Raw genomic sequence first — 14,492 nt, 5'->3', positions numbered from 1 at the left:
CGACGTTGTAATTTTTTTACGACGACTTTGACATTTAAACAACTCAAGTTAGATTCTGTTAAATTCCTACGGAAATGAAGTAGAAAAAAGTGATATTTTAAGGAATTTTATAAAGAAAATAAGACTATAATCGTGTAACAAATTAAAAAATTGTTATTAGCATAATAGCAAAATATAATAAAGTTCTTAAATAATAAAAAGAAAAAGCGGTGATGTAAAAGTTATGAACATTTGCGTAGTGATTTGTGAAAATTAATGTGTTGTGAAGGGAGGAGCAGCAGTAGAGCAGTCAACACAGTAATATTATAGTGACAAAGAACACAAAAATACAAAAAATAAAGAAAAAATAAAACTAGAAATCAAGAAACTTCAAAACAAGGCGTAGCAGCGCCAAATACTGCAAAAATAGTTTATAATTAAAATAATAACCACGAGAAAAATAAAAATGTAATTATAGAAATTGTATATATAAATAAATAGACAATCCTAGCAGTGGAACAGAACAGACTGAGTGTAAGATACTTTGAAGGTTAAGGGGATTTGTATGTTGTATTTAAATCAAGAGCTGATTCATCATCAGTGCGGTTCAGTTCTGTCTTATGTGTGGTATACAAGTCAAAATAAACAAGAAGAACTTGTTTTTTGCTGATTTGCAGCATAAAACTTAGTTTTAGTTTTCCTTAACCATCTTCGATTTTTTTTCTTCTTATTGTACTGTTCAGTTGCTAGTGATTGTCAAGGACACCATAATAATAAAAAATACAAATAATAAAGAGACAATAGCACGAATGTGTAAAAAAAGTGTAATCAATTGTATGTATGTTTGTGTCTCTTATAACAGCAGTTGCCATGGAGGAGAAACGTATTGCCGATTATTTTGTTGTGGCCGGTATGCCAGAGAAGCCAAAACTACTGCAAGAAAGTAATTTTAAAGATTCCAGCCATTTAAGGGCTGCCACCTCCATTGATCCCATAACAGACATTGGTGTATTTTTTCCCTTATTGGGCGAAGAGATACCCGATGATTATACCGTGTTGGAAAGTACACCTACTGGATTACCTGCTAATTTAAATTATGGCTCTCTAAGATCAACAGAATGTTTCATTTACTACAGACGTGGCAAGGATCGTCCGCCATTGGTAGATATAGGTAAGTAAAATTAGATAATATACTTTAAGGGTTTAAAATAGACATTGTAATTTCCAAAGGGGTACTTTATGAGGGACATGAACGCATTATGTCTGATGCTGAAATTGTGGCCGAAACACCGGGTGGTCGTGTGGCCAACGTCAACAATTCATCGGCTAAAACATTTTTAACTTATCGTCGTGCTCAAGCTGAAATGCCCTGCAATGAATTGGTTGTCACCGATTTGTGTGTGATTATCAGCAGCAAAGGAGAGAAACCACCACATGCCTTTTGTCTAATCTATAAGTCTTTGAATAAAGCCTTTACCGGTAGCGATGTTTATTTATGCTACAAAAAATCTATGTACCGTCCAAAACACATCAGTTATCAGCCGGAAATTTTACTACGTTATCCTACAGTTGATCATAATGATTTTCCCTTAAATCTATGTCCAAGTGTGCCGTTATTTTGTTTACCCATGGGTGCTTCACTGGAAGCCTGGCCACATGTGGCCGAAAATAAGAAACGTAAACCCACAGCGCCGGTGTTTAGTACATTTGTTTTGACTGTAAATGATGGCACGTATAAGGTGTATGGTTCGGCTTTAACTTTTTATGAGGATTTTGAGTGAGTTTTTTTTTTTGTTTGTTTAAAAGTTAATTTGTTAAAAATAAATGTTATGTTATATTATATTATAGTGAATCACAATTAACGGAACAACAGTGTGAGCTACTTGGTTGGAATGAGGAATTTGCTCAAAATCATTCATTGCATATCATTAAAGCTATTTGTTTATTATCCCACTATCCCTTTGGCGATACTTTCGATAAATGGTTGAAATACTTACACGTAAGTGAAATAGTAATTACTAAATAATAGAGAATTTTAAAAATATATTATTTTTATTTTAGCGCTTGGCTGTATTTGGTGTTAATTTACCCATACCTATAGAACGGTATATAACACAATTATTGGATGAAGTACCATTTCCAGCACCCAGTATACATTTGCAGGTAAGAAGATTTTTATCTTTAGGTCTGTTAAATAAAATTTTCTTGCAAAATTATGTCGAAAATAAAGTTTTGGTGCAATTTTTGAATAAAAAAATCATTTCAATCGACGTCTTTTATAAACTAGACCATAGGCAATACTATAGATTAGAATATAGACTAGACTTTAAAATAAAAATACTTAAAAATTTATTAAATTTATTAAATTTAACAATCTTATATAGTTATCGAGTGAATCAAATGATCGTATACTACTAACGCAGCCCGAAGATTCGCCTTTACCGCGTAGTGGTGCTGGATTTCATATGCTCCTGCAGAATTTAGGCACAGAAAATTGTTTACATGTCTTACTTTTGGCCTTAACTGAACAAAAAATACTCATACATTCTTTAAGGTAAAAAGAAAAACCCATTTAAACAATGTTTGAATCTTCTATCAAAGTTAAATGAAAACTTTTCTATAACAATAGGCCTGCTACATTGACTGCCGTAGCCGAAGCAATAGTTTCATTATTATTTCCCTTTAAATGGCAATGTCCCTACATTCCTTTGTGTCCACTGGGCCTGGCAGAAGTCCTACACGCACCAGTACCCTATTTAATAGGAGTAGATTCGCGATTTTTCGATTTATATGAACCGCCCACAGATGTTACTTGCATAGATTTGGATACAAATACCATAAGTGTAAGTTGTTAATAAAACGTTTTGTTGCAACCCAAATGTAAGTAAAAGATTATTTTTTTTTTAATTCTAGCTTTGTGAATCCCAAAAACATTTACTGGTTAAATTGTTGCCCAAAAGAGCGGCTCGCATTTTGAAACAGACTCTTTCGGAATTGGAACAAACTAAACCGCTTAATATAGACTGCAACAATAGTTTAGATCGCGATTTACGCAAACGTAGACGTGAGGTAATTTAACATAAATATTATATCAAAAAAATGTACATTTTACTAACATTTCTTTATAATCCTTACAGCTACATTTAGAACAACGTATACAAGAGGCCTTTTTATTATTTATGGCTTCAATTTTACGTGGTTATCGCGATTATTTGGTACCCATTTCAAAGGCACCTTCCGTGGGTGCCACTGACCCCAGTGCCTTATTTCAACTGAAAGCTTTTCTACGTTCTCGAGATAAGGTAGGAGAGTTGAATGATTTGCGCTAATAATTTAAAATACTTTAATTATTTTAAAATTTGTTTATTGTTTATTTTAAGGCTTATCAAAAATTCTTTGAATTATTGATGAAAACTCAAATGTTTATACGCTTCATTGAGGAGAGATCATTTGTGTCCGATGGTGATCATGGTTTAACATTTTTCGATGAATGTGCCGAAAAAGTTGGTTCTTATGATGAAACACCATCGGATGTACGTTTGGTTGATTGGGAGACTGGCCAGAATAGTGAACGTACAAAATATATATTTCCACCAGATAGTATTGGACCCACCAAAGGTAAATTTGTTTTCATTCACAGAAAACTATTTGTAATAGTAATTAATGACAAGAGTAATTAATGGTGAATAAGAAGACAACAGTGAAAAATTTCGTAAACTTCGATCTAACTCTACATAACTTAAATGAAAACATAGACAAAAATGCTGATGCAGCGTATTCCATTCTTATAATTCTCTTAAAAATTATTTTTATTGAATTCTGTAAATTAATTACAATTTAAACAATGTTTTTTCTCAAATAGCATTTGAAATCAATCCTAAAAATTTTAATTCATTGAATAGTAATCAATTCACTTTTGTTTGAAATACATATCTGTGGTTTTGTTTTACCAAACTAAAACCTATACTCTCACTTGTTTTCAGATCACAACGCCCAAGAGACGGTATATAATTATGAAAATTTTACCTTAAATCCCAGTCTTTTGAAATCATCGAAAAAGACTGCATTATCGAGCTTAATACAACAACAAATCAATGGTTGTCTTGCACCCGGTTCACCAATTGCACGACGTACTAAACATGAAATAAAATTGTCACAAAAAATGGCCAGACGTTGTCAAAGCCGTCCAGAGCTGTGGTCCAAATACTTGTTGGCCACTTGTTATTCATTGTATTTTCTGATTCTACCGTCCATGGTCTTGGATACAAGACGGGCTGGCAAAGAGCATGATATTCTAAGAGCGGCCTATGATATGTTGGTTAAAGCCAGTAAAATAAAACTTAATTGTGATGAGTTTTGTTATCGCATTATGATGCAATTGTGTGGCACTTACAATATGCCGGTATTGGCTGTACGCTTGCATTATCTTATGAAGAGGTCAGGGGTACAACCGAATGCCTTAACCTATGGTTTCTACAATCGTTGTGTTTTAGAATCGGAATGGCCAAGTGATAGCACCACCTTAAGCCAATTACGTTGGAATCGTATAAAGAATGTGGTATTGGGTGCAGCTCACTTTAAGAGAGCTGGTAAATTGAGAGCCTCCAAGAAGCCTCTCTCAGCTTCTTATGACAATAACCTAAGTACTCTAGAGACGGTAGATGGTACTTCACGTACCAGTCTAGAATCCTCTAATTCGTCGCAACTATTAGCCGGAGCGGCTGGTGCAGCTGGTGATGGTTATGGTGTGAATATTTTAGACTTTTCAGCATTCGATAAATTACGCTCCAAATTAGGCAGTATTGTAAGACAATCGATTGGCACGCAGGATGCCACCGATGATGTTATATCCAGTGCTGGCTTGTTAATTACTGGTGATTCAAAATTATCCACAGACTCCACAACAGGTCATGTACCGCCCGCCAGTCCACAGCCCACAGCAAATGATTTAACCAAAAGACAACTTTCAAATCGTGAAAGTTTCGGTGGTGATGCTGAACTTTTAAATAAACTACAAAGACAACATACTCTAACGGAAATGAATAATAAAAAGATTATGAATCTGGGTGAATATGATAAGGAGGCAAAAGGTAATTTTAATGATTTGGCTAGTTCTCAAGAAGAATTAGATGATGATAATATACATGATACCGAAGATGAGGAAGATGATGATGAACATCCCCTGTCGCATCAAATACAGAGTCCCACTAAGTAAGTCGTCTACTCAAATCGCAAAAATTGATGTTATTGATATACAATTTATTTTAATTATAGAATTTCACCCCGCACACCGGTTACACAAAATGATCCCTTGGGCGCCCTAAATGAGGAGGAAGCTCCCCTACCTGTTCAAACTTCGGATGACCAGTCTGCTATAGGTGGCGGCGTCTCGTCTAGTTTCAACAATAACACTTTGTATAGTGATAAACCCATATTGTTTAAGGGACAACGCAGTGCCACATTCGATGAATCCACTCAATTGAATAAAAATATGCAACGTTCTGAAACTATGCCGGGATCAAGTGTTGCCTCAAGTTTGGCTAACTTGGGTTCTTCGTTTAAATTAAATTTTGGGTGAGTTTTTATTAATATAAGTTATATATTATGTATTAAGTTTAAAGAAACATTTTTGTTTGCTATAAAGTTGGTGATCTAAAAAATTAATTAAATTTTGGTTAAGCTCATTTTTTTGGTATTTCTTTAAGATATTAGATTGTTTGGAACGTTTTCCTAGCATATTTAAAAGAAGCATTCCAGTGGAAATTTATTGAAATACAAATTTAAAAAAGTGCTCTGGCGTTTCAATGAAATTGTAAATGAAACTAGATTATCGAAATCGAAACAATGGCTAGTGTCTCTCTTTCGTGCTGTAAATCTCTCATATAGTGGGTACTTTTTGTCCGATCAGACTATAAAGTTTGTATCCTTGATCGACCTCAAGGCTATTATGGACATCTGGTAGTAGATCTCTTCACGGGGCTTTCGTGGGTGCGCTTACAGCTATGACTGATAGTAGCTGTTGATAGGGAACTGTGTAACAGGTTCGCAGGTTAGGTGATTTAATATTGCATTTAATGATAAACTATATAACTTATTGTACTGAGGACGACAAGGAAACGATTGAAGAATCAAGACAGATACATTGGGCATTCCATTGTTGCACACATTAGTGGATCTGGGATCGGTATTAGAAAGATTTTCATTTCGTTCCTTAACTAAATAAACATGTAAATGCTGTTGTTGTAGTTCGACTCTGCCCGATAGTTCTTTTGTTGTTGTTGATTGGCTCTTGAAGCTTTATATATTACTTGATTTGAATAAATAAATAAAACTTTCGGTTGATACAGCTGTCTCTGGGCGGACAATCTTTGGCCGAGTATGACTCAGGTCGTTCCAGAGCGAAGATCCAATTGTCGTGGGAACCCTAAAAGGGTCAATTGAGATTCCCTTTAATAAAAAAATATATAAAGAAGACAGAAAAACAAGAGACAGAAAAATGAGAAGAGTAAGATTTCCCCCCCAAAATGGATTATAGAAAAAAGTGGACATGGAAGGAAGGCACATCTCCATTGCCCGTTATTACCCTACTAAACTCCTTATACTCTTTCTGTCCAGTCCTAACAGCACTCTGGTTACTTTTGGATTTAATTACTATCCTGTGCCTCCCTGGTACCTCCTTGTGTATAACCTGACTAATGATTTCAGGTCCCTACTACAGTTAGCTACCAAACTAGAATGTAATATGTGACATTCACCTCCATTCGGCATTTCGATTACGTTCACGCATTCAGTTACGCAACGATCGAAAAAAATTTATTCCAACAAAAAACTGAATCGTAAGAAAAAGAAGAAGCAATTCCATTTCGATTCAATGCGTTACGATCGTACCTACGTTTATGTAAGTTGTTGTTTATGTGGCGGAGAGTCGAATTGAAATGCAGAATACCAAAGTTGCAAACGGAGAAAATTTGGATTCGAATTGAAATGCAGAATAGGGGCCATTGTAAAGCTTTTAAAGCTGCCTGACTATCAACATTAATCTTTACTTCCGATACCCTAGTAATGTGTGTCTTAATGATACCTACGGCTTTCCAGATCGCCAAGATCTCTACCTGGAAGACGCTACATTTATCCGGAAGTTTATAGGATACTCTTATGTTATCATCAACCAGATAAAGTTCGGCCCCTGTACGAATTCCATCTTGGATCTCTTAGTAAAGACGGCACACTCCTTAAGTTCGTAACAAAATGATCTGATATACCCTCCTTACTTCCCTCAAATCCTGTTAAACCTACTTCATACAGTAATCTTGGGTGGCCTACACGCTTTGGTCTTACTATAGAGCTGATTCAAACAGTCTAAATTTTTACCCAAGATTTGGTTTGTTTACCGTTATTTTTAAACTGCCCCAGAGTTGATATTTTTGGATTTTTTTTCATTCGAAGTGTAAACAATAGTTTTAAGTTCTTATATCTGAATTAGTCGATTATAATTTCAAATCACAAAACTGAAAAAACGACACTTCTTTATACTTTTATCATACTATCGTTAGTTATAATTTATCATTAGCATTACATTTAATACAGTTTAATTTCATTCGATACCACACTATTTATATATACATACATATATATTTTTTTTTTTAATTTTTATTTATTTATTTTTATTGATGTAAACTTTTTTACCCAATTCTTTTATGTTGTGTTGTGAAAAATTCAAATGTTTTCTTTTAATTTATTTTATAAACCAAAAAAAAAATATTGTAAAATGTTTTCGTAGACGTTATTCACCTGCACGCTTGTCCTTTAAGAAAGACTTGAAATTGCCCACCAATATTATAGAAAATATAAGCTACATAAGGTAAGTGTGTTGAATTTTAAACCAAAAACAAACAAAACAAATGTGGCCATTTAAAAAACTTATTAAAAAAACAAAAGTTTGGCCACATGTTGTAAGCTTATGTTACTGTTTTAATTTTTGTTATTAAAACTAAACCAAAAAAAAAAAAAATATATGGTGAAGGTGATATGAAGAAAAGGTGGTGGGTGCTAGTAAAACACATAAACCTTAAATATCTTTTCCAAAATAAAAAGTTGTACAGTTTGTCCAAAATATAGCTTTAGTTTTATTTTATATTTTTATGTTACTAATGTTAATATGCTTTTGTAGTTTATTTAGTTTTATATTTATTTTGTTTTGTTATTAAACTTTCAAAACTTATAAAAAAACAAACATTTGTGCATAAAACTCATTTTATTAAACATTTTTCGGTATTTTCATAGTAATTTTTTCTTAGAAATTAAAACTAAGACACACTTTCAATAGAATTTTATAAAGGTTATAAATTATGAAACATTTGGTTCGTTTCTCCCATAGTAAACTTAAATATTATTCTAAAACTTTATAAAATTGTAATTGTAGTGTGAAAGTTTTTCTTTAACAAATTATTCTTTGATGTGGTTTTTAATTTATATCTATATTTTTTAAAAAGTCCTAATTTTAGTGGTAAAAAATCCAACGAAATTATACAAGGAAGCTTAAGTAGCATTAAACATGCCGCTACATCTATAACTCGTAAATTTGATGAAATTAAAGGTGCCATTTCGGCCAATACAACACCCGTCAAATCTTCATTATCCATACAAGGTTACAATGACAATGGTGTCACCGAAGAGGATATGATTGCCAATGAAGATGGCACTTTAAAAATAAGACGCGTTTCGAGTGATTTAGAACATCCTTGGGGCCGTTTAAGTGAATCGCGCAAATCAAGTTATAACAATCTAGTGCCACTAGGTGAAAATACTTCCACCATGAACTTGAATACAGCGCTTTTAGCTCTACCAGAAAATCTATATGCCACACCGCAAGATGTAAGTGGACATTTTAAAGAATATTTTGTATAGTCGAGATTATAGGCTAGACGATACTATAGACTAGACTATAGACTAGACTATAGACTAGACTATAGACTAGACTATAGACTAGACTATAGACTAGACTATAGACTAGACTATAGACTAGACTATAGACTAGACTATAGACTAGACTATAGACTAGACTATAGACTAGACTATAGACTAGACTATAGACTAGACTATACTATAGACTAGACTATAGACTAGACTATAGACTAGACTATAGACTAGACTATAGACTAGACTATAGACTAGACTATAGACTAGACTATAGACTAGACTATAGACTAGACTATAGACTAGACTATAGACTAGACTATAGACTAGACTATAGACTAGACTATAGACTAGACTATAGACTAGACTATAGACTAGACTATAGACTAGACTATAGACTAGACTATAGACTAGACTATAGACTAGACTATAGACTCGACTATAGACTAGACTATAGACTAGACTATAGACTAGACTATAGACTAGACTATAGACTAGACTATAGACTAGACTATAGACTAGACTATAGACTAGACTATAGACTAGACTATAGACTAGACTATAGACTAGACTATAGACTAGACTATAGACTAGACTATAGACTAGACTATAGACTAGACTATAGACTAGACTATAGACTAGACTATAGACTAGATTATAGACTAGACTATAGACTAGACTATAGACTAGACTATAGACTAGACTATAGACTAGACTATAGACTAGTCTATAGACACTATAAGTATTAATATCGTTTTTAAATATCAACAGAATATGGATGACAGCAATGATTTTGATGTCTTAATACAAATGACTTCATGCTCTCAATGCCACAATTGTTCCGTTTTACTTTACGATGAGGAAATAATGTCCGGCTGGTCAGCTGAAGATTCCAATTTAAATACAACATGTCATGCTTGCAACAAGTTAACTGTACCCTTTCTTAGTGTACGCTTCAATGTTAACGACACGAAAAAAGATAATAATAAACCACAAATGGAGAATCTAACTATACCCTATTTAAATCCACTGGTTTTGCGCAAAGAACTCGAAAATATTTTAACACAAGAGGGAGATTTATCACTCATAAAACCCAATTTTGTAGAAGAACATCCCATTATATATTGGAATCTATTGTGGATTATGGAGCGCATAGAAAGTAAAACACATTTGCCAGATCTCTGTTCGCCCACAATTGTATGTTTTTCAAATATAATTTAAATTTATTGAAATTGATCTAATCTTTTAATTTGTTCCATTTTAAGGATGACAACGACTGTGATCCTTTGAGCAAGGTGAAACATGTAAAAATTCAATGTTTGTGGGATAATTTACAATTGCACAGTGAGGCTGGTTTACCCATGTATATTTTATATAGACAAACACAGCCCACCAGTCCTTTGCTTAAAGCATTATTAACCGATCAAGCTCAATTGAACAAAAAGTAGGTTTTTAATACAAAAACATTTCAACTATTGTTATTAACTAATATTAACTAATTTTTGTTTGCAGCGTTATACAACAAATCGTTTCCGCCATACGCTGCAATGATCTTCTAATGCCGGTTAAAAAACTGGCCAATGAACGTCACAAACTCAAGAACAGTGGCGTCGATCGTTCTCATTCTATCTATCGTGATATACTATTTTTGGCCATAACTGCTATCGGTCGTTCGAATGTCGATTTAGCCACATTCCATCGCGAATATGCGGCAGTATTTGACAAACTTACCGAAAAGGAATGCAATATGTATTATCGCAATCAAGATCTGCCGCCCTCAGCAGCCACCATATTTTGTCGGGCCTACTTTAAACCACTGTTGCTGCTTCCTTGACGAGAACAAAATCTAATGCAACAACAGTTCCACAGAGATCAAATAAAAAACAATAATACGTAATAAAAAATTCTTACAGCACGGAAACGAATGGAAAAAAGGTAAATAAGTTTTATAATACAACTTTAGTAATGACAACAAAAAAGGCAATCATCAATGATACTTAAAAAAAATATGTAAAAGAAAAAATAATTTTATAGACTAGTTTTAGTAAGAGGAATTAATTAATTAACTAATATAATAACAAACATACTATACATATATATATTTTATTTTTTGTTATTAGCATAGTTATAGGTTCTTGACGTAAACATTTTAATAGGAGGACAAACAAACAAAAGCACATTACTTATTATAGGTTATTAAAAAAAAACAAAATTATTTTATTCATTCATTTATAACATTTACAATTTTTATTCATATATTTATGAATTGCATTCATTAAAATTTTTAATTTTATTTCACAAATGTGGGCGTATTTATGCATTAATTTTTACAGATATTGGTATGTGTTTTTCTATGTTTAAAGTGCAATACTTATGGAATTTATGTATAGTGGTATGTTATGTTTTTTTTATTAAAATAGACATCGAGGAACTATACATTCTTCAAATTAATGGTTTTGAATTTTTATGCGTTAATTTCAAAAAAATCGTATAACATAATAAACCTCCAAGAGGTTAAACTAGACCTATTTGGATTGTAAGACAATTATAAACTATTTAAAAAATAGAGTGGTTTTTAAATCGCATTAAAGCTGTGATACAATGTTGTCAGATCTTACAACGTTGTCAGTAAAATGTGCAGAAAATGTCTAACATTCGTGAGAACTTACAATTATTCTTTTGCAATGTTGTCAGAAAAAGCATTACTGAGAATGTTTCAAGACAAAATTTGTAAGTTGACACTGTTGTTAGACATTTTCTGCCAACGTTGTAAGATCTAACAACCGTGTATACATAGCTTTACATAATTTAAACACTTTAAAATTGGTATAATAAAGTAGAAGAGAGAGTATAGGGGGACAGATTGATAATGAGCTTAAAGGTTAGAATTTATTTCATTTGAACTTCTTCTAAATTGATCATATTATTATCCAATTTTCTTAGATGATTACAACGTTATTAATCATAAAAATTTAAATATTCGTATTAAATTATTATTGGAAATTATTTATTGAAATTTGTAAATTTTTAATTTTCTGGTGAAAATTCAATTTTTTATGAAAATTTGGTTATTTTGCAGAAAAATAGCATTTTTAATGAAATTCTTTTTTTTTTGGTGAAATTTCGATATTTTATTAAATTTCATCACTCTTTTGTAAAATTTTTTTTTTTTCATTTAAAGCACGATTTGTTAGTATTATACCCCCTTATTTTGTAAAACACTTCACCTTGCGTTGAAAATATTTTCATACAAATTTTTTAAAATACAAAAACAATTTATATGAAAAATGAAGTGAGGGGAAGGGATTTACAAAATAACCCCCTTAGTTTTTTCTAAAACCAAATTTTTTTTGTAAAATTTCAACTTGTATGAAATTTCTAATTTCAATTTTCAATAATTTTTAGTGAAATATCGACTTTTTGTTTAAAATTCAAAATAAATTTAAAGATTATTTTCAAAATACTCGTTCAAATCGTACATTACGAAACAATTACAATTAACAACACGCTCACATTTTTCTTTTTTTTTTATTATTATTTCAATTATGTATTTTTGTTTTAAAAACACAATTAATTTTATGCATAATGACTGGTTTATTTGTGACAATATAAATGTATTAACTATAAAATAACCACAAAATGGAAAAAAGTAAGAAATATATTTTATTTTTAATTATTAATAATAATGACTATTTGTAGATTTGTATAGAACGTACATATTGTCTGTCTATCTTTACATAAACAATATAAATAGACATAAATAAATACATACCATATTTACATTAATAGTTTTATACGTATTTATTTATGTATATTTATATTTAATTGTAATTTTTTTAACTCTTTAATCATATAATATATGCCTTATTATTGTTAATTCTAAAGACAAAGAAACAAAATTTATCGATTGTATTATTAACTCTTTTTTTTTAGAAATTTTATAAAGAAACAAATATTAAGAAAAACACTAAAACTGTAATAAAAAATATTTCGTGTAAAATTAACAAACACTGAAATAAAATATACTAAATATAGTAGTATATAGTTATTAATTAATAATAAAAAACAACATTAATACATATAATGTTATTCCTCTTGATCTAATTAATTATTTTTATTTTAATTTAAAAAAAATTCATTTTATTGGCACGCCTACAAACAAATTATAATTAATGTATTAAAATTAATAACAATAATTTGCTCCAACATAAAACTCTAATATAAAAGACAAAAATATTAATGAAACTATGTTTTAAATGTTTATGAAACTAAAAAAGGAAAAATGAAAATATAGTTTTATTAAAAAAAAAATAAATAATGATTTTAATAATAAAACCCTTTAGGCTGGTGGAGAAAAGACTCAATAACAATATACATTTTTATCAATAGAAACTAGTTCAACCCCCTTATTCACAAACAAAATTTTTATTTTATAAACGGTTTATAAATTAGATTTTGTATGGAAATTTTGTTTTATAAACCTTTTATAAAATAAAAATTTTGTTTGTGAATAAGGGGACAAGAACAAGAGCAAACAACACTAAACTCTAAAAAAATCCCTAAATTAAAAATCTCAGAAAACCTGGTAATCAATTTCAAATTGAAAAAAAAAACATTATTGAAAATGAAACGTGTTTGGTTTACTTTTAAAATAATTGAATCGATTTTGGGTTTGTGTTGTTTGGGCTATCATGCACGCGGTTTCCTAAACATCACCTACATACAAAGTCACTATACATATGTGGCGGTATTTGGTGGTTTTTCTCTGATGGCCATGTTTGGATGCCTAAGTATATGCCTTAAAGAGCCCGTCTCAGCATTGCGTGAAGGTTTATTAAATTGTATTGCGGCCATAGCTTTTATATTGGTGTCACTGAATAGTATGTATCATGCCGAAAAGGATTTTCATTTAATGTATTTGTCTGCCGATGTTACGGACGATATTGAGGAGGAACATTTGGAAGAAGTGGAGTTGACACAGCCGCCACATCCATTTTTTAAATATTCTAAGGCACAAAGTGTAGCGGCTTTGTGTTGTGGTTCTCTATTTCTGCTGCATGCGATTTTGGCATTTGATTTGTCATGGAGCGGTAGTGAAGAGTCGTTTGAGGTGAGTGATGATGATGAGTTCGATGATGGTAGTATAGCAGAGGATGGTGGTAAAGTTCAACAACGTTTGCCCTATTATGTTTTTGGCAAGAAAGTTCACGACTGGTTAAATCATTTTGATTGGTTTAATTCATTGGCTGATATAACGGCCAACAACAATAATAATGAAGAAGAATTGAAAGAAGTTAATTTTCCGACAAATTAAATGGAATTTTATTAATAAATGAAATATCAAACACTTTTCTAATTAAAAAACAGTTTAAAAATAAACAATTGCATAGAAACTACATTGAAATTCAAAAATTTAACGTCTTTTTCCTTAGCTTCCTATCTAGTTTTCTCACAAACTTGGCAGCACTGTATCGTTGTAGATTTAGCACCATCTATTATGTTTTTGGCAAGAAAGTTCACGACTGGTTAAATCATTTTGATTGGTTTAATTCATTGGCTGATATAAATGCCAACAATAATAATAATGAAGAAGAATT

At 31.3% G+C, this 14,492-nt stretch overlaps 2 protein-coding genes across 4 annotated transcripts; both read left to right on the top strand.

Moving 5' to 3' along the window:
• The first annotated feature begins 26 nt into the window (after nt 1-26).
• LOC119603593 (DENN domain-containing protein Crag) lies at nt 27-12,854 on the top strand. 3 transcript variants are annotated; one of them, XM_037955662.1, is made up of 17 exons: nt 27-447; nt 845-1,150; nt 1,210-1,756; nt 1,828-1,978; nt 2,041-2,142; nt 2,364-2,533; nt 2,609-2,822; nt 2,893-3,048; nt 3,117-3,281; nt 3,360-3,597; nt 3,963-5,190; nt 5,254-5,553; nt 7,760-7,840; nt 8,472-8,853; nt 9,667-10,092; nt 10,161-10,339; nt 10,408-12,854. In XM_037955662.1, the coding sequence occupies exons 2-17, from the start codon at nt 850-852 to the stop codon at nt 10,727-10,729; spliced, it is 4,962 nt and encodes a 1,653-aa protein (XP_037811590.1). In that variant the 5' UTR covers nt 27-447; nt 845-849; the 3' UTR covers nt 10,730-12,854. The 3 variants fall into 3 exon arrangements, with proteins under 3 accessions (XP_037811590.1, XP_037811589.1, XP_037811591.1); XM_037955661.1 differs by having other exon boundaries at nt 842-1,150; nt 10,408-12,853; XM_037955663.1 differs by lacking the exon at nt 7,760-7,840 and having other exon boundaries at nt 842-1,150.
• A 660-nt stretch (nt 12,855-13,514) lies between these two features.
• Nucleotides 13,515-14,282, top strand: LOC119603603. The gene has a single exon (XM_037955679.1). The coding sequence runs from the start codon at nt 13,520-13,522 to the stop codon at nt 14,207-14,209; it is 690 nt and encodes a 229-aa protein (XP_037811607.1). The 5' UTR covers nt 13,515-13,519; the 3' UTR covers nt 14,210-14,282.
• The last annotated feature ends 210 nt before the right edge of the window (nt 14,283-14,492 follow it).

Source organism: Lucilia sericata, unplaced genomic scaffold (assembly GCF_015586225.1).
Source record: "Lucilia sericata isolate MDLA Ls3-8-SP2 unplaced genomic scaffold, ASM1558622v1 Contig000314F_arrow, whole genome shotgun sequence".
Classification (NCBI taxonomy): domain Eukaryota; kingdom Metazoa; phylum Arthropoda; class Insecta; order Diptera; family Calliphoridae; genus Lucilia; species Lucilia sericata.
This window is presented reverse-complemented; position numbering and strand designations above follow the sequence as displayed.